This window comes from Euprymna scolopes, chromosome 5 (genome assembly GCF_053919585.1).
Source record: "Euprymna scolopes isolate OS-2025 chromosome 5, ASM5391958v1, whole genome shotgun sequence".
In the NCBI taxonomy this organism is placed as follows: domain Eukaryota; kingdom Metazoa; phylum Mollusca; class Cephalopoda; order Sepiida; family Sepiolidae; genus Euprymna; species Euprymna scolopes.
The window spans coordinates 173,809,039-173,830,754 of NC_136486.1; the positions used below are offsets into that span (position 1 = coordinate 173,809,039).

Below are 21,716 nucleotides of genomic sequence, written 5' to 3' on the forward strand. Positions count from 1 at the left end.
CCGATCTTCCTCAGGTATATCTGATTGAATCCCAGAATATTTCAAGGGTGCATAACGTAATGGATAAAATACTTGGAAAATTCAGTTGTAAAGTTACACAATTCTGGCTGTAAAAGGCTCAATCCTCAATGCGGGCGGTATTCAAAATACAAATGTGAATTACTCAAAAGTTCTACCCAATCATGGCTGACGGAACGAGAATATGCTATCCCGTAGGTTAAATAAAGGGTTCCGTTTTAATATAAACAATAGACGATGTGGAAATATACTCGCCATCTCGAATTTAGTGCTTACCAGTTAGTCGATAGAGCAAAGGGAAATATACGTCGATACATTTGTAAATTTCTATTGTAAAAGATTTATGCATTATTTTTTTAAACAGAATTGTACGAGGGGCGTTCCAAAAGTAACGCCTCTTTGTTTTATTCCATCCAGAACAGAATTGATTGCAAATTGCATTGTTATGATGACTGAACTTATGCATTCCTAATCTTCACGTTTTATCTCTCTGTTGCTGATATTGACAGATATCTTACATAGCCACCCCTGTCATAGACATACGCCAGAAGCAATTAAATCACGCAGAAGAAATTAAGCCAATAAATATTCACAGTCATCTGTTTACGGAGCCGATACAATTGATGTCAGCATCGCTAGGAGATCGGTTCATTTGTCGAAGGAGATGCGAGTGGCGAGGCGCACTCCTGATTTTTACGACCGATGTATCAAAAGAGGCCGACAAAAATGCATTGAATGGTGGTGACTATATAGAAAAACATTTTAGAACATAAGACCTCAATTGTTTTAAGGGTATCACTGGCCTTCGTAGCTCTTCGGCGTTTTTGTTTATAAATAAAATAGGAGGTCTTGTTTTTTGAACGACCGTCATATCGCATAAATTCTATCATTATTTAATGTTTTTTTTTTCTAATTGTATTCTCTTCATTTGTCGTAGGGTACAAACAAACAGTTCCAGTACGAGATCATTCAGAATTACAGAAACGGATTTTTTATTGACAGAAAAACGGGAGAAATTTTTGTGTCAAACCCTACCGTTGTTGACCGAGAAAATAAAGATAAAATCGAACTCAAGGTAAGAATTGATTTTTCATTCTTCTTTTTTTCAGTTTTTCATTGCAAACAAAAAATGACAACATATGATTTTTTTACAAAGGAGTCACCACTTACCAAGGTCTTGAGGATAAAGAGTTAATAATTGTACGGTAGTCAATGGGAAAATATCGTAGAGATTGTTAGTAGTGGAAATTGGTCAATTGGATTACTGAAGGGGACGGCTCATCAAGAACTTGTTTACGTTAGACTCGAAGACGGCCATATTGTAGTCAGCTGGAAAGCAATCAAAACGAAGAGAGTTCCACGGGCGTGCAGTTCTAAAATAGAAGCTTTGTTCATGGCATCTATGTTTAGGTTTAGGCACAGAAAGAGTGGGGGAAATTATTGATATTGAAATGACCACGGTTACAGTATTAAACTAAGAATATTGATTAGGAATCGTTTTTTCCTGTATAATAAACAAACATACATTAATAAGTTATACACATGAATTCGTTTATTAGTATTGGTATATTTGATCCGGATGTGTCTTTCATTAAAAATAATTGTTATCAAATATTTTTTTTCTTTTAAATAAAAAAAAAGATCAGAGCCATGAGAGTGATTAAGTGCATCCACCAATTAACATATTTTAAAGTGTTCACGTGAAATGGATAAGCGTAGTTTAATGTTACGGCGAACCAGAGCCAATTTATTTGATATTCGTCTGCATCATGTGGTACTCCTATTCGTTTGCATCATGTGGTACTCCTATTCGTTTGCATCACGTGGTACTCCCTAATCGAAACTATATTCGTTTTCATTTTACTTTTCTCTATCAAAGAGATATTCCCTGTTCGATAGATGCATTTTAAATGTGAAGGATTCCTTTTTTTTTCTTTTCTATTCGTCTGCATGCGCACCTGCGACCAATCCGTGTGCAATCGACACGTTGACATATTTCATGAACCAGGAAATTATATGTCAACTTGAATCCAAAAATGAAAGTTTTGTGTTTGATGACATCCGTCTTCGGCACAATCAAAATTATATATATTTCCAATAGAAACTCAATTCACAAAACCGATCATTAATGCGCAGTTTTTTTGTATAAATAGTCACTAGTCATAACTACTTATATTCCCATTCTGATTTTATGTAATGAAAAACATTATTGCTAATACAATACTTCGTAAAGTTTGCATTGCAATTTACTTGATTGTGAAAGGAACTAAATATAAAGCGATATAATTAATTAGCCAATAGAGTTTATGCAATTGTGAAAAAGCGATTATGTTAAAAAATTCAGTACGAAAAGTTAAGACGCTGAAATTGGACTGGGTTTACTTAAATATGAAATTAAAGGCACTAAACATGAAACGAAAAACGAAATAATATTGAACTACTTCTTGTTTGATGATGAAACCATAAAAAATAATAGTTTCATTTTTTACATTTCTATAAATTATTTTTATAATTTAAAATATTCTTATATGGAAATATTTTGTTTCAAACAATTATTTTATAACAAAATTTAATTTATTTATTTTAAGAAACTGTTTTTACACAAATGTTTAAAATAAGTTTTTCGATAACATAAAAAGTGTCAAGAAAGCATTCATACATTATCTTTGACAAAATTATGTGATAAAACATGTGAAAGACATAACTATATTATTTCTAAAAAATACCACTTATAGAAATATAAATAATCAAAATTCTCATTATTGAAAACACAAGTAGTGAAACAAAAAACTTGAATTTTATTATTTTTTATCGTTTCACGAAGTGCTAAAACTAAAAATAAAGTTTGTAAAGTAATTATTTCCATGTAGTTTTGTATTGCGGTTCATGTTTACTGACTTAGAAAAACCTAGTCCACTTCCGGCGTCCTAACTTTACACACTCAACTTTTGGACATAATCAAAAAGCTTTTTCGCAATTTACAGCAGTATGACTTTAGTCTTTTAGAGTTCTTAGAGGTTAACACTCCCAGGCATTGCCTTCTCTATATGAGAAGGAGTTTGTTTATTGCTTATCGCTTAAGACGCACATACCTCTGGAGCTCTCCGTATATATTTTTCAGGCCAGAGTCGCTGGCTTTCCAAATCTCACTTTCTAACACATCATTCCATCGTCAGAAGGGAGATAACTATAAAATTATATACACTATCTAAAGATGGAAATTTACATATCTAGGTATTTAAACAAACACCGCAAGAGCATGATTCTTTTTTTTCTGTTTAACATTAATCAGAATAAACTGAATAAAATAAAAAAATAATAGGAAATCAAGAAGCTGTAATTATTACTCAACCATGAACATAATTTATTATTTTAAAATGAATGAAATCCGTAATAAACCTCGCACAAAGTATGTATATGCATCCATTATATTTGTGTCGTATCTACATTTTTATTAATGTTTTTATGAGGAAGCTGCAGTTAATTGGCCGAAAATCAAAAACTATTGTATATAACACGTAAAAATTATTCGACTGAAATTTAAAACCTGTAGTGAAAGTTAGAAATTGGTTATGATAATCCATTCGCTTAATATGTTATTAGAATATTTGAAGTCAGAAGTTCAGAATTCTCGAGGAAAAATCATCTTCGATCTCCGATAATACTTTTAGGAAAATTTTGTTGACGACGCCTATCTGCTCACAACATAATGGATTGCTGCACAATGATTGACATAGTACCTGATTGCATGAATGAGGAATGAATTGGAGAAATGGTAGAATTATTCTACCGCTCCAAAACATATCTTAATCCCGAAGTAATCCGCTATCTGTATAAAAAGCTAAATAAATGTAATGTTTTCACATCTGAGGATGAGCTGCTCAAAGCATCCCTCCATACCTGGACAACACCGGTTCGGAAATCTGGTTGGCGATCTCCCTTTCCCCAGAAGAGACGTTGGTCGTTTCTCTCTGCTCTATCACCTTTTATATGGCAAATGGTCGAGTGAGATTCATCCTATACGCCTTTCCCATGTAGAACAGCAAACACTCGCCTAGCTGCAGCCACTATCAATAATTTCCCTTACTCCCTGTGTCTAAAACTAAACAAAAATTTCACGAGTAAAGCTTTTTTCTCAAATCTACTCATCTATGGAGCTACTTCCCAGCTGATTAAAACATGGTTACTTTCAAGTCCAACGTAAACAAGTTCTTGTTGAGCTGTCCTCTTAAATAATTAATATCTAATTTCCACCATAATTAATCATCAGTGTTGTCTCACCGTACATGCATTAACCGTTACTATTGAGTGATTTCTGAGAATTGATAAACGGGGATACTAAAGTAAATAAAGTGTTGCATTGAATATTTTAGTTTTATTTTCATTTTTCCCCTAACCTCTGTCGAATCGCTGTAATGTTGCATCGCAGTGCTTGTTTTACAAGTACTTTAATGAAATGTGGTTTGATGAACTCATTGCACATGTACCGAAGCAAAATCCCACTCCTTCAGTGTAGAGGTTTCGAGATACAAAAACTCTTCTTCCCTAATAGTTTCTTCTCTCGAACTACTACACTTTGGAATTCCCTCCCTGTATCCTGTTTTCCGTATTGTACTAATCTGCAGAAGTTTAAATGTAATGTGAACAGAGATCTTGCTGCCCAATTCCCTTTAGCCTCTAGTAGACATGATCCCAAACAGTATTGCCTTACATTCGAAGTGGCAATATACCTTGTTGGGGTGAAAAAATAGTTTTAAATAAAGTATAAACTAGATGTCTAATTATGAGAATTTTAATTTTTGTTTTTTTGTTTTTTTACATGAAAGTCACCACTTATCAAGGCCTGGAGGCCACTCGGGGATAAGGAGTATTGCGTGTACAGTAATCAATGGGGAAATATCGTAGTAATCGTTAGTAATGGAGATCTGATAAAGTGTCTTACTTAAGGGGGCGGTTTATCAGGAACTTGTTTATATTGGACTTGAAGACATCCAAGTTGTAGTCAGGTGGGAAACAGGCAAACGGAAGAGAGCCCCACAGGCGTGCACTTCTAAAAAAGAAGCTTTGTTCATTGAATCTACGTTTTGATTTAGGCGCAGATAAAGAGTGGGGAAAATTACTGAGGGTGATTTCAGCTAGACGTCTAATTATAATAATTTTTAACAAATTGGAAACGACGGACAGACTAGGAAAATAATGCTAGCCGTTTGGGTTCGGAATTGGTCTTTATTCTCGTGTATTAATAAAGGGAACTTGGTGGTTCGCGCTGATAAACATTACACTGCTTCCACGTCACATGACAAATACGAAAATGCAATAAAACGGAGACATTGTTTTTGCAGGACACTTCATAATGTGCATCAAACAGAAAGATAAATTTACGAGTTGCGCACCAATGTTTGCTTTATCGCTTTTCGTAGTCGATATAATGTCTTTATTGGAGACAAAAGTTTGAAAATCGACACGTTTTATCGCCGAATATTATCACTTATATCAAATTGCCGTTGACATAAAGAAATCAAAGTGTATTTATGACTCCATTCCTTTTCATCAAAATATTTACTGATTCGTGTTTACGTCCACGGAATATTTCGAGTTAATGAGACTTTTATTATTCCTAGGACACAGCCCATAAATTACACTTAAATATGATATGCTAATTTATGCAGATTTCGTATTTATTATTATAGAACTAATTATTTATCGATTATTATATTGTGTCCAATATTTACTTGAGATTTCAAAAAGTTTTTTTTTTTAAATATGACTTGATTGCCACTAGCTAGAAGCGAAACCACAATATATAGTTCTCCAGCTTTATTCGTTACCACTTGAGCTATCAGAATATAGAAGGTCAGTATTTTTAAAGTTCAGGTAGTTAAGCGTATAAATGTATATTTGTACATGTGTAGAAGATACACTTTAGTCGACTTACGTTTGCCATATGCAATTTTTTTTAATTTTCAATTTAGATCCTTAACCGTTATTATTACTGGCAAAAACCAAATGTAATTTGTTCCAGAGATACGAATCATTTATATATCAAGTTTCAAGTATTTAGAATAGTTTTGTAAAGACCGTTCTGCACACTTACACAGAGAAGGTCACATATATATATATATATATATATATATATATATATATGTGTGTGTGTGTGTGTGTGTGTGTGTGTGTGTGTGTGTGTATGTGTACAGTAGAACCTCGGGATACAGCATTAAAGACTAGTAACAAAATATACCGTAACTAGGGGCCGGACAAACATCGTAATCCACATCCTAACCAGAACAAACCGTATCCTTTTGCTACCGTATCCCGGGGTTATTATATATATATATATATATATATATATATATATATATATATATATATATAAAACCCGGGATACGGTAGCAATATATATATATATATATATATATATATATAGAGAGAGAGAGAGAGAGAGAGAGAGAGAGAGATAAACAGACGGACATGGACAGATATATTCGATTTTGATATACACCTAACCAGTGTGTTTTAAAAAAACTATTAGAGACGGGCCGAATCAAGTATGAAGTGAGAGAAATACCTTTCCTTCCCTCTCTTCTTACTAACATCAAACGAAACTAAAATGAAGTTTATTTCCTATAACATCCCGCCTGCGAAACAAGAGACAACGATGAATCTTCCCAACTGATAACAGCAGTCGTCTTCAAGTCCAATGTGGACAAATACTTGTTGCTCCGTCCTGTTCGGTAGTAAATTCCCCTTCACTTATGTCTTGTTCCTCTTGTAGAGGTAATCGTCCTCGAACTTACAATGTGTCTCTCTTATCCTCAAGCGGCCCTCGTGTCTTTATAAATGATGACCCATTACTGGAAATAAAAAATAAACTGATGGATTTTTTAATATATATTCTATAAAATACTGTGACTAACATAAGTATATAACAGATTTTATATATATATATATATATATATATATATATATATATATATATATATGTATGTAAAATAAAATAAAATAAAAATTACAATTAAATTAACTTTATTGGACTTACATTTTTGGATTTTACCGTAATTGGATACCTTACCTTTCACCAGACTATCCATTCACGTGAAATCACCTTTTTCTTGACCATATTCCCTCTGCTTCACTTTTTGTTATCAAGTAACATCTTTGACTTACTTGAAGTTTTGGGGGGTTTTTTTGGGGGGGGGGTTTTATTACATTTTCACCCCAAACAAGGCAAATTGCCACTTTGCTGTAGGGGGCTATCATCAGGGCAACAACTACTGGGGTACTATGTAGGGATTTGGGCAGCAAGATTTCGGTTCACGTTACACTTGAACTTCTGCACGTCAGTACTGTTGGGGAAGCAGGGACCTGGAATGCAATTACAGTCTAGCGGTTCTGGGGAAGAAACTATTGGAGTAAAAAGATCTTTTACATCTAGGGATCTCTACAGTGTGGGGGTGGGATTTAGCAGACTGTCAGGTTTGTCGAGGGTGCTCACGTCGTGGGAGCACAAGTAATTGCAGTTCGTCAGAGCATTCATCATAAAAATACTTGTAGAAAAGGCAGAGGGATGCGATATTTCGTCGATGGGACAGAGGCTGAAGCTGAGATGCCAGTTCAGGGCCTATCAGGTTTGCAACTCTCTTTTGAACCTTGTCAAGGGGCGAGAGACTAGTAGCAGATGCACCAGCCCAGATGTGACAGCAATACTCCATACATGGGCGAATGGTGGCCTTATAGAGGTATAGGATACTTTCGGGTGTTAGTAGTTGTCTAGCATGGTAGAGAGAGACCAACTTTCTTGACTTCAATGTGTTACATGATAAGGGCTGTCCCCTTTTCATGTAAGTATAAAAATAGAGAAATTAGTTAAAATGAAAATGAAATAGCAATAGACGAAATTCGAACATCGTAATTTAGGTTTAGAAATAGATTACGTGTGAGAATTTAAAAATGTAAAACAAACGATTGTTTAGAATAAAGATAAAATACTTCAAGAAAAGAATGTGAACTGTCAAGTTTGTTATGAAATTTTAAATTGAAAGAATGCAGCTTAAAAGATAATGTTTTCAACATATTGGAAAAATAGGTTACTGAGTATAGGTTAAAATTCCTTTTGTAGAAATAGGAAAAGTTTTGGACACGCATGTCCAGAACACGTGAAAGAAGGCACATGTTTTAAGATGTGTATGACGTCACGGAAGATAGAAAGTTCTAGGGATAGAGAAAAAACTTGAGAGTAAAAGAAGTCAGTCAGTGAGAAACTCAGGGAGAGTCTGAACGTCTAGAAGCGAGACGATCACTTTGAAACTAAAATGTGAAGCTTTGAATTCTTGATGATGGAAATCACGGCCGGTCGTGTGAAGAATAAACTCATCTGTATTTTGTAGAACGTCGTCTTGTGTTTGTGATTCCTACCAAAAGGTAAATTGATTTGTTATTATATGTCTGTGTTATAAAATGTCGTGACATAAACATCATCATGACTACACAATGTCTGAACAGTGAACACTGTCTCCTCACTCCAAGAGCTTCTTCCCCTTCTTCTTCCATAAACACAATTAAGGAATGAACATTTAATATATAGGAATCGTTATAAACGAACGATCTCTCTAAGCCTCTTACAATAAAATGAACAATCTCTCTCTCTCTCTGAGTCTTTCAACATTCCTCTTAAACACTCTCTCTAAGATACAACAAGCCATATAATAAGACTCTCTCTCAAGACAAACACTCTAATAAGACTCTAAGACTCTCTTTTAATGAAACCCCTATATGTAACATATACATATTTTGGTGCCGTAAATGACCAGACCACCCAGCAAGGATGGGTTTAAAAAAAAAGGGAAAAAAAAGAACAACGGTTACCACGGAATAAATTAGAAACACAACGTTTTAAAAGGGTCCAACATAATTTTAAAAATAAATAAATAAATAATACCACGGAAAAAAAATTACACGATCACAGAAATGCGAACAAAAAAAAGAACAAAAAAATTGAACACACACGCACACAGAGAACAAAAGATACAAGAAATATTAAAAACAAAAAGAAGAAAAGGCCGATATGCCGTAAAAGAAATCCGTAGTAATGAATGGAAATATAGTAAACACAAGTCACCGTGCATAATTCATTGAAATGAATTCTTTTTTTATGTAGCACAGGAATATTAAAAAGAAAAAGAAAAGAAAAGGCCGATATGCCGTAAAAGAAATTCGTAGTAATGACTGGAAATATAGTAAAAACAAGTCACCATGCGTAATTCATTGATAAATGAATTGGTTTGTTAAAAAATACACACACACACACACATACATACACGCAAATGCAGAGATTGGGGTCACCCATTATTGTTTTGAAATTTGTATGGAGTGTCAATTAGAAATTTGTGTCAATATGAAATCGTTTGGACGAATTGTTGAATTTAATCTGTCAATCAAACAGGAATTTTTCAAAGGTCGCATGTAGTCTCTGAAACAGCGTGTAAATTCTGTTTGGAAATTCATTTTTGTGTTCATAGTTGAACTTTTCGGGGGGGAGGTTGTGTGTTTCATTAGAATTGTTTTTGAAAAAAAGGGACAATTGTTTTGGACAGACGTTGTTTAATTGTTGTTTGTTACAGATAACTTTTTTTGTTGTTGAAAAAAGTTATAACTGTTGATTATAGTTTTGTGTAAATCATAGTTAAATGTATTAAGGTATTTTTTTTGAAAATGTTTTTATGATGTTGAACAAATATTGTAAATTGTCTTATGTATGCAAATGTTATTGATTTTCACAGCAAGAATTCAAAGTTATCCGTAAATATACATTAGATTTAAACAGTCTAGGTGAAAATAAAACTAGTTAAGACGTATGGTTGGCTTACAGATCCAGTTAGAATTTTAGAAGGGGGACAAGAATTAAAATTACGTAAACGGGTATTTGAAGAGTTTTTAGATGTGATAAGCCGTAAGAAAGATGTTTTTTTAGCAATTGTTTTTTGTTGGTTTTTTTTTAGAGATCCTAAAAAATTTTCTCCAAGAAAAGTGACTTGGTAGGGATTGATAAGCACAAGATGTGCCCCTATACGAAAGATTTGGGAACCTGGTTAATTAAGTGCTTAAAATAAGCTGGTTGCACGTAACGACTCCAATCAAGTGGTAAGACTTGGCTTAATTATTAAACAGCCGTTGGAAAGAATACGAAAATTCTTAAGGGGACCAGTAAACCGAGGATAGGTAGTCCCGAGGCAATCACATATAGCTTAATGAAGTAAGAGACAGGCAAAAATATGCCGTAGATTACGTAAGAAAGATATAACCTTGTATTTTTTTATAGACGCATGAATGTGCCATATATCTGCTGGATCTTGAAGGCACTGGTGAGAGAAAAGAAAAATCAAAAAAAAATCGGGCTATTAGATAGTATTTAGAGCGCAATTAAGTTGTTGGGCGCAGAAAAGTGTTAGTTAGTTAGGGGTGATATTTCTAAATCCTCGTCGAAGTTTCAAGAATCCAAGCAAGGAAATCCGAGTGAATCCATATGATAGAAAAAAAAAGGTATATCTTAAACTTCTGAAGCCAACCACAAAGATTTAAGTATATGAGCTTTGGGATGTCCCGTATAAGATATTTATAGAATAAAAAAACAAAGCCATACTTGATAAGACTAACCATGTGGAAAGAGAGATCAGAACACTTTTGGGACGAAGGAAGTCGTCCATTTCGAGAAAGGTGAAAACCTCTAGTCTGCGGCATATGGGTGACTGGAAAATAGCTGATGTGAATCATTGGTAAAGACTCTACACCCAAAAAGTAAATGCCACGAAGATCAGAAAGGTTCTGATCTTATAAAAAATAAATAATTGTGAAGTCGGCCATGGAGGGCTGACTGAAAGAGATTTTTTTTGTTTTTAAGCCTGATCTTTCTAGCCGTGTGGTTGCGTAGATGTAAAAATAAAAAATGTACTAAATTTAAAAATGAATGCATTTTTTTGTTAAATATGGAAGGGAGGGATGTTACATGATAAGGGCTGTCCCCTTTTCATGTAAGTATAAAAATAGAGAGATTAGTTAAAATGAAAATGAAATAGCAATAGACGAAATTCGAACATCGTAATTTAAGTTTAGAAATAGATTACGTGTGAGAATTTAAAAATGTAAAACAAACGATTGTTTAGAATAAAGATAAAATACTTCAAGAAAAGAATGTGAACTGTCAAGTTTGTTATGAAATTTTAAATTGAAAGAATGCAGCTTATAAGATAATGTTTTCAACATATTGGAAAAATAGGTTACTGAGTATAGGTTAAAATTCCTTTTGTAGAAATAGGAAAAGTTTTGGACACGCATGTCCAGAACACGTGAAAGAAGGCACATGTTTTAAGATGTGTATGACGTCACGGAAGATAGAAAGTTCTAGGGATAGAGAAAAAACTTGAGAGTAAAAGAAGTCAGTCAGTGAGAAACTCAGGGAGAGTCTGAACGTCTTACGTTTTAATGAAACCTCTATATGTAACAAATGTAATTGTTCCAACTCATGTTTCCTGTGAACGTTAGGCCAAGCAGTTTGAAAGATGTACTCTCAGATAAAGAGTCGTTGGCCATTGCTATAGGTAGTTCAGAGGGTTTCTTGTAATTATTGAATGAAACTAGTTTAGTCTTGGCGGCATTGAACGCGACCAACCACTTTTGTCCCCATTCTACCACAGATTGGAGGTCTTTCTCTAGTGTTTCTGCCATTTCTTTAGAAATGTGTTCATTCGTCTTTCTGTCGTGCCTGCTATAGAGTGTAGTGTCATCAGCATATATACCCATCTCAGAGGCAATTTTGTCGTGGAGGTCATTTATGAATATCAAGAACAATAGAGGCCAACCCTAGGGAACCCCCGCATTTATATCATATTATTTAGATGTACGACTGTCGAGGACAACCTGGATTTTTCTCTTATCTAAGAAGGATTTAATTATGCTAAGTATTCTACCAGTGATTCCGTATGATCTAATTTTCCTGAGGAGACCCTCATGCCATACCCTGTCAAAAGCCTTAGATATATCTAGACCTACCGCTCTGTCCTCCCCCGCTTTGTCCAGTGAATGGTATATACGTTCAGAGATTACAGTGAGGATGTCTGCTGTGGAACGGGCTTGTCTAAATCCATATTGTTGGTCAGTCAGAAGTTTAGCATCTGTAAGGTGATGGACTAGAGCATGGTTAATTAAGGTATCAAATATGTTGGCAAAAAGTGAGAAGAGGCTAATGGGGCGATAATATAATGGGTCAGTTCTTTCGCCAGAATTCTTGAATACTGGTACAACAGAAGCAGTTTTCCAACAGCCCGGAAAGCAAGATTCATTAAGGCATTTGTTGAAGAGTTTGGAGAGAACTGGAGCTACTTCGGCTGAGCACTTTTTTAATAGCACAGCTGGGATGAGATCGGGTCCACATGCTTTTGAAGTGTCAAGTTTTTTATGATAGCATGCATCTGAGCAGGGGTGATTTTCAGATCGTCTAGCGTGGCGTCTGTCTGCATAGGAAAGTCAGGGAGGGAGTGGTTTGGAGGGTCCAGTGTGGAGTTTGAGGCAAACCGACTGGCAAGCATGTTAGCCTTGTCGGTTGCTGAGGAGACAACCTCGTGATTGTTGGTTAGTGGGGGAATTGTTGATTGCCCATTATTTACTACACTGTTGTAGATTTTCCAGAAGTCACAAGTTCCTAGCTTTTTTGTGCTTCGATGCGCTTTTTAGTGGTTTCCGTAAATTCTCTCTTAGCTGTCGCTATTTCTTTTTTAACGTTATTTCTAGCTTCTATATACTTCAGTCTGTTTGAACTGGACTTATGTCGGTTAAACCTACGGTATGCATGCTACTTTTGAGCAATGGCAGTGGCGCAAGTCGACGTAAACTATTGGGGAGAGTGGGGCTTGCTATAAAATATCCGCATGGGAACATGCGCTTCGATTGCAGTTTTGAACCAGACAGTGGTCACTGTTCAGCAGGGAGAGAAAAAATATTTCTCCATGGGGCATCTTTGATTAGTTCCCTGATGGTTTCCCAGTCCGCCTTTTTATAATATCTCGTTGTTTTGAGCACTGGCTCTTCAGTTTTGGGTCTAGAGTTTAGGGCGATTTCAACCATTATCACTGCATGATCAGCGTTCCCGAGTGGGCTGTGGGTCTTCGTTATGCAGTCATCGGGAACTGTGGTCAAAAACAGATCTAGAAGTGATGTGTTGTTCTTCCTGATCAGGGAAACGGGTTGGAAACGTAACAATTTGTGATAGATAGTGAGATATAGTGCAGCTATGAGTTGTGCTGCCCGCTGCATCTGTGTAAGTAGAGAATCCAAGCCAGTTTTTGTGGTGGACATTAAAGTCACCAAATACATGTATTTGTGCGCTAGTGTCGAGGGACAGTGCCGTTTCTATGCTGTCAGAGACTTTGTTTATTATGGTGCTGTCCTGAGTCGAGGGAGAGCGGCAGAGAAAATAAAAGTAACTAATATTGTGTTGCATGTTTAGTCTAAAGCACATAAAGGCTTGATCATTTGTTTCTAGGTTTGTTTCTCGAGTCAGGGGGAGGGTATTACGAATGTAAACTCCAAGTCCGTGCATGTGTCCGTCAGAGTCCTTACGACAGAGTTGGAGATATCCAGGCATGTTAAAGTGGTTAGAGGGGATGGAGGAGTGTAGGTTAGTCTCACTTAGTGCTAAGATATCCGGGTTATTTGTTAGGAGAAATGCTTCAACATCAGCTAAATTAGTTCTAAGCCCACGGATATTTGTGAACGCAAGCCTCAAGGGAGGAGGCAAGTTGAATTTGTTTGTCCCTAAGTCTGGTTTAAACTTATTTTTAGATTGTACTGTCGTCATATTTTTTAAAGAGTTTCGGTTTAGGTAATGGGGAGCTAAACAAGAGGTTATGCAGAGCATCAGACATGCATCACCAGTAGACCATCAGCTACCTTTCTCCAATTAGGATTGTGGCCTCAGAAAAGCCCACCGGGGATGAGTGCAGGGTCCCTTTCCATGCGCTTCATGGCACTACAAACAACCCGATATTATTCAACTGTTGATGAAGCAGCCGCTCTAAGCGCTACCAAAGAGTTAGAGTTCCTGTACTACCAGTCGGGAACAGCAGCCAGGAACTGTCAATCCGGTACCCTCAACCCATTAGAAGAAGGTCAACCCAATCTAATTGCTCACGCATATATCGTACTCAAGCACTCTTAAATGTCCAGTTTTAGGGGTGGGGTGTGCTGGGAATGGGGAAAAGCAGCGTTCGTTGCCCTAGCCAAGAAACAAGATCTACCGCTGGGTGTTTCTGTCGAATCACTGAGATAGTGTCTCTGCGCTTGACTAATAGACAAAGAAAGAGTATGGAAGCCGGGTGATAGACAGAGCCTATCTACTCCTTAAGCAGTTTAGGTTTGCAAACCGGTGAATTTGTTTGAGTAACCAGCTCTAGGAAGGTTGTCATCCAAGACTGAAGAGGCCTCCCTCCCCTTTGATTAGTTTCAGAGTTTTCCTTCTCCTAGACGGATGATCTGGGAAGACCTACTGGGTCCGTCAGCACTGAGAGGGTTTGCTCCGCGCCTAGGTTCTAATCCAGGTATTTCTGCGACCCCGCGTGGTTAGTTAGTGTTACTGGGTTAGTTTGTGGAGGTTATATCTCTGTTGATTAGTTACACTCCTCAAAGTGATTTAGGGACATTGCTATTTCATTGTTAATGGATAAAGGGGGGGGGGTGGAGTTCATGCGGTGTAAGCATCTATGATTGTAAGAAGGCTTGTTAGGGAGGAGATAATGTGGTTTGAGTCTTACCCTTTTTATTTATTTTATTTATGTTTGCTTGGGTCTAGGATAATGTTACAGTATGAGTAGGTATTAAGAATTGAGCTACGAGTTGTGCCCAAACTATTTTAGATGATAGGAGGGTTAAGATATCAGTACAATATAGTATGGATAAAGCAACAAGTTTTGAGTCATGCGTAATTAGGTGAATAGATATATGGGCAGGTTTTCAGTAGGTGCTAATAGAGTTGAAGTTGTAGGTATTTTGAAGTAAGAGCCATGTGACATTTTGCATAACAATGAGTGTCGGTTCAATTTCGTATTAATCGTTGCAAAACTCTCGAGGAGACAGTTATGTGATGCAGATCGCTTTGCTTCTGAGTACTTTCGCTGTTAAATACCTGCCTCTGAGTGCTTACGCTGTTAACCCCCTTACTGGATAGGAATGAGCTCTAATGCATGCCTTAGAGGTAAAAATGTATAGATGTTTAGTGATGGCTATTAAAACAGTTTGCATGTGAGGGTTAGGGGCTGGAAGTTAGCGATTCCACTACAAATGCGGTGCAATGTGGGAGTTTAGTGGCGGCTAGGTGGGAAGGAGTAGATTGTTAGCGTTCAAGAGAAAAGGGGTTATTTATTTACAGATAGATCTCCATTAGGAATTTTGAGTTACAAGTAAGGTTTAGTTTGAAGAAAGGGGATTTTTTTTTGCATGCAGTTAAGACAAACGCAATCGTCTTGGAGGTAAAATGTATATTAAGATTTCGTAGCTAGCTGTTAGAGTTTCCCCGCTCCAGTTATAGGAGGAACAACTAGTTTATTAGGATTCGGAATTGTAGTCATTAAGGTCAGGCACAGAGTGTTGCATCTACTCAGAAAATTAGCCCTAGTATCACAGCCAAGATTATGTATATTGCAGTTACAAATATAGTGATAGTTAAATTATAAGCCAAGTTCAGAGGTTTGGCATGGATATCATGGAGGACACTTTAATACAAGCAAGCGTACGGTGGTTGCAGATATTAAGTATACTACTTAAATAACTTCTTCTGTCTTCTATAGTAGAAAGGAAAAAAAAGATAAATCCTCGCTCCTGCTCGGTATTCTTTTGCCTAGGCTATTCTTTTTTGAGTCGAGTTCTAACTACAGACGGCTCGCATGAAAGCAAAGAGTTAAAGACAATTTATACGCATATATAATTAAAATACATTAAATAAATAAATTTAAAAGAGTGAAGGTATAAACAGTTGGTAAAAAGCTAAAACATAAATAAATAAATAAAATAAATAAATAAATATAAAAATAAAAAATAATAGAAAACGGATCGCATGGAAGCAAGGAGTAAACGACAATATATGCGCATATAGTTAAAATACATTAAATAAATAAATGAAACGCATTACATGATTTTGAAACACTTCAATGCGATTGGTTAGTTGTTTAGCCCATGCGATACAATCAAGTTATATAAAACTATTGGGAGGACATAAATACACTTTTACTTTAGCAGTTATAGGCACCATTTTTTGATTTTTAAGTTTCATCAAATACATTTGTATGCAAAATACGATCCCGCATTTTGCTAATTCCTACCCTCTGATGAGAGGGAAAGTATTTCTTCGAAACTCCGAGGATTAAGGACTATCCACTTATTAAGCGTTTCCTCTTCAGATTAAATATGTTTTTAACTCATTTTCAACGTGTTTTTAAACATATTTTATTAACTGTTTGCTCATATATATATATATATATATATATATATATATATATATATATATATATATATATAAACGGCTAAATTTCTGTCTGTCCCTATATTTTCAAACTCTATTTCCACCGAAACTAAAAAGCGCAGAGGGGCGCTAGTGATTAAATTGATTGGATTTCTTACAGACCTTTGTTTTATGCGTTTTTAGCCGATTAAAATAGTTTTAAAGGGGTTAAAAACGAGTCAAAAATGGGTCAAACGTGAAAAAATCATTATACATTTTGTACATTCATTGTTCATTTTCAATTTTTAATTTTTAATCATTTCATATGCGTGTCACATTGGAACAGTTGAAACATCACTAGCTGTGAATGTTTCGGTTTCGATTCTCACAGATGGCACCCCAATTTTTTTGTTTTTTTTTACTTTTGAAATCACATCTCTATAATAATATATTAGAAATCTAGATAAATTAAAATATCATATTAAAGCGTATTTTACGCCCGAGCAAAGCCGGGTGCCCTTCCGCCAGTATATATATGTATTATTTTAAAATATGATTATCAACTGACACGTGTTTTGTCGTCTACGACTCATCAGTGTGGTTGAATATATATATATATATATATATATATATATATAAATATATATATATATATATATATATATATATTTGTATAGGTTGGTTTCCTAGAAGTAATTCAATGAAATTCACGTGATTATTAAAGAGTGCTGAATGGAGGATAACTGCTGATATATAGTCTGTTTACTATACAAACATTACTGGTTACATATCGCACAAATATTTCAGCGGAATCCCAATTCCAAGAAACCAAATCGTCAGCATAAAAATATTGCAGCTTTTTTTTATTTTTTTGTCTGACGAGGTAGTCTCTTTGAATTGGGATTCCGCTGAAACATATTTGTACCTATATAACCAATAATGTTTGTATAAAAAACAGACTATATATATATATATATATATATATATATATAGTCTGTTTATATATAGCCATAGAAATCATATTGCGTGATGCTGCGAACACGTTCAGAGGATTAACGGCTACTGAGCAGTTGATTCTTCCGTCATCTAGAGCTTTTATGGATGACATCACCATTCTTGTCACGTCCAAAAGTGATATCGATGCACTGCTGCAAAAATACTATGACCTCTTCACACGCACGAGGTAAAGTCCAAGTCAAAGAAAAATCGAGTCAGAGGATCTGTCTGTGAAATCCATTTCAATATTGGAGGAGATAAGATCCCAACAGTTTGGTTAGATCCCAACAGTTACCTTGGACGTAGTTATTCAATTCCCATGAATAATCGATATCGAGGTACAGAGATCCAGAAGATAACCTTGAAGCGTCTTAAATCAATTGACCTACCTACCTGGAAAGATAAAGGTTTGGTGTTTCCAACGTGGTTTGCTTCTACGTTATTTGTGGCTCTTACAGATGTATGAGATTGCATAAATGAGAATAAAAGACATAATACGCATGTTAAGTGTTGTGACATTATGTTGAATATTAATATGTTCAATATTTTAAAAAGCATCACGCAAACCAATAAAGCTGGACTTGGCAGCACAAGCAGCAAGAGAATACTTTGAGAAACTCGAGAGAAAAGAGACATGGTGATCGAAGAGGTCAGGATGTTTGAGGAAGAGCAGAGAATACCTATTGCTATCACTCAGGCCAAACAAATTGGAATAACATCATCGAACCAATTTATTGTGGAAATTCTTAATTGCAATGGAACTACTGGCAATATCATTTCTTTTTCTCTCTACATATTATCTTCTACCAAATGCGACCAACCTAAACTTATGGGGATATACTGATTCAAACATGTGTTCTTTGTGTAAACATGATCAGGGTACCTGTCACCATGTACTATTTACATGTCCACAATTACTTCAAATATACATATGGCGACATCACAAGTTGTTGCAAATAATTATGGAATTGTTAAAAACAATGCGAGACAGTAAACCATCAACCTCTTACAAGTCAAGGAACCGATGATTCAGTTTTACAAAGAAGATGAATGCACTGTGAGGAAGAAAAATAACTTCTAATGTGAAGCTGCTGAATGGAAAATTTCTGTGGATCTCAAGACATCTCTACAATTTAAAGTCAAAATAATCCAAACAGAAAAGCGGCCAGACATTGTAGCATAGTCCGATTGAAAGAAAAATGTCTTTCTCATAGAATTGAAAATCCCCTGAGAGGAAAACAAGGAGGAGGCACATGAACGGAAGAAGAACCGATACGAGACACTGCATGCCGATTGCGTGAAAAAAAGGTTGAAGATGCCATGTGATTCCTATTGAGGTTAGTTGTCGCGGATTTCTAGGACACTGTCTTTTCGTTTCTTACAAAAATAGAAATCATAGGCCGCAATCTGAAAGTTGCCTCTGATCGTTTTAAGAACACATCTCAATATTGGATTTGGTCGAGCGCGAAAAGACTTTAGCATGAACAGAAGTTATAATTTCTCTTTGTTGATCTGCTTTTTTATTTAATACCGTCCCTGGTGGCAAAAGTTGCTTGATAGCATCAGGAATGGCAGTACCGCCTTGAGCTCCCGAAACTGTTATCATCCTGATTGGCAGCAGAAGGCAAGAGTATCGCACATGCATTCATATGTTGTATGATAGATATATATATATATATATATATATATATATATATATATATATATATATATATATATATATATATTTGTATATATATAACTACTTCATTTAATCACATAAATTAATATATAAAAGTAAATTTGCTTTTGTGGTCATAGTATCGGGTTTTGAAATCTAAGGAAGTCATGCCTATGTAATATTTCTTGTTATTTGGGTTTTCTTTCGCAAATATTGTTTTTATATAAACTACGCTTAGTTTAGCGTAGTTTATATAGCAACAATATTTGCGAAAGAAAACCCGAATAACAAGAAATATTACATAGGCATGACTTCCTTAGATTTTAAAACCCGATACTATGACCACAAAAGCACATTCAAAAATAAAAAACACCGTATAAAAACAACACTAGCGAATAAATACTGGGAACTCAAAGAAAGCGGACATTCGCCGGTAGTCGAATGGAAAATAATGAGACAAGCTACCACATGCAGACATTAAGACGACCCATGTAAATTATGCCTCCATGAAAAATTTTCTATCCTGTACTTTAAAGAACCTCAAAATCTATTAAACTGTAGGCGGGAAATAGCAAACAACTGTGTTCACAAAATAAAACTTACTCTAGGATAGTGATACAAAATAGCTTTAAAACTAACAATAACAATAGAAAACAAACAAATAAATAAATTAAATAAACATGAATATACATAAACGATCACACACATATATGTATATATATATATATGTATATGTGCATGTATGTGTGTACACATAGGTATATTTATATGTATTAAAAAAGGAGAACGTCTACCTAAAACCACTAACCTAGCTCTAAAACAGATGCTTTGTTTGATAAAATGCATGCCCATTGGCTGATAGGAGGGGGCGCTGTGGATACTAGAAAGCTGATTGGCCAACTAGAAATCTTCAACATATATAAAAACAAGAAGCAACCACAGAATTCGCGCATAAGCCTGACGAATCCTATAGTTGGATGAAACGCAGAATATTCAGTGTAGCTTAATCGCCATATATATTTTATAAATTACTATATATATATATATATATATATATATATATATATATTGTTACATGTTAACTAACATACACGTATTTCTCTGTCACTACGACTAATCAGTATGACAATGCTTACTGAGATTCAAAATCGGGACCTCAGTAAGATATCTAGCACTACATCAGCTAAAATAAGAAATTTGTCGTAATAGGAAAAAAATAATTTTTATTTAGCTTAAATGAACAGTACGTCTGTCACTCGGGTTCAGATTCAATATTACTAGTCTAATCGGACTGACTATAATTATATTTCTCTATATATTGGATTCTTCTCAAGCTGGAGTACTCTGGTGAAGGAACTGATAATTTCCACAGCTTTGTGACCAATGCTTTTCCGTAAAATAATGAATTCTTTTTTAAAATGAATAAACATATCATCATGCCAGTGTGTAGACTATATACCCGTGCCAAGTAAACTACTGTTGCCTTTTGTCGAAGTTGTTTTAATGAGACCCTTGCGTCCTCTGAAGTTTACTTGCCATATTTTTATGTTACTCCTCAATACTATACCAGTATTATTGAATTAAATACCAAAGTATAAATTATCTATATAAAGATAATATAATTTATTTTTATGATATAAAACTTATTTTTATGATCTTTATAATAATATAATGAGTTATGTATTCATTATTCGCTGTTGATTTTTTGCTAAACATCAGGCTGTGTTTTTCGGCATAAAAACTGGATTTTGATGTTTTCTGTTTTGGTAGATTGAAAAAAAATGGGCAAATGTTTCAATAATGAATCAAAAGGCAATCGCCGCATATCTGTGTCTAGAAAAAGGAAAATAAGTTTTGATGTGCTTTTTATTTCATTTCCCGCCTCTTTATTATTGCTTTAGAAAGAGAGAAAGAAAGAGAGAGAGAGAGAGAGAGAGAGCGGCGATGCCGTATAGAGATTTAATGGCGCTTGACCTGTAGGTCAATCGTGCCATTCAGAAAGTCTATGAGTTCGAACGTAAATCGATGGATAATTATTTTTACGTGGATTTTTCTCAGAATAAACTTAGAAATTTCTAATTAAAAACAGATTGTTGAGTTAAACTTGCTTTGTTTGTAATGTACGAAATTAATGACGCTGCGTATCGCTACGATTATGTGATATTTTATTTGATAGTTAACGTCTATAATATAGAAAATTGTGTCCGATAAAATGTTGAGAAAATTAAGGAAGAGTCAGAATAAGTAAGCAGATCCTAAAAAGAAATCAAGTCTATTTTGTACATCACTTCTAATTCTTTTCTTCTTTTTAATCAAATAATTTTTCAAAGTAAAAATCAAACTTTAAATCACTCAATAAAAGATAACATTTGGAAAAAAAATAGAAGTTTGTGAATAACGAAGGAAAGTAAAAAGAGTGACGAAGCTGTTCATGAATTATGTGAAAATCTCGCGAGTTGAAAAGGTTCGAAATTGTTTAACAAAGTAACGATGAACGCGGCTAGCCACCACAGACACCAAACAAATTCAATATCTTTGTGTGTGAATGACGTATATCTATGT

At 35.0% G+C, this 21,716-nt stretch overlaps 1 protein-coding gene across 1 annotated transcript in view; it reads left to right on the forward strand.

The window, feature by feature from the left end:
* LOC145277040 (protocadherin Fat 4-like) overlaps window positions 1-21,716 on the forward strand; it is a 1,076,063-nt gene that overhangs the window by 430,804 nt on the left and 623,543 nt on the right. The window contains exon 12 of the mRNA XM_080128674.1: window positions 956-1,093. Within this exon, the coding sequence (XP_079984800.1) occupies window positions 956-1,093 (138 nt within the window). The remainder of the gene's footprint in view (window positions 1-955; window positions 1,094-21,716) is intronic.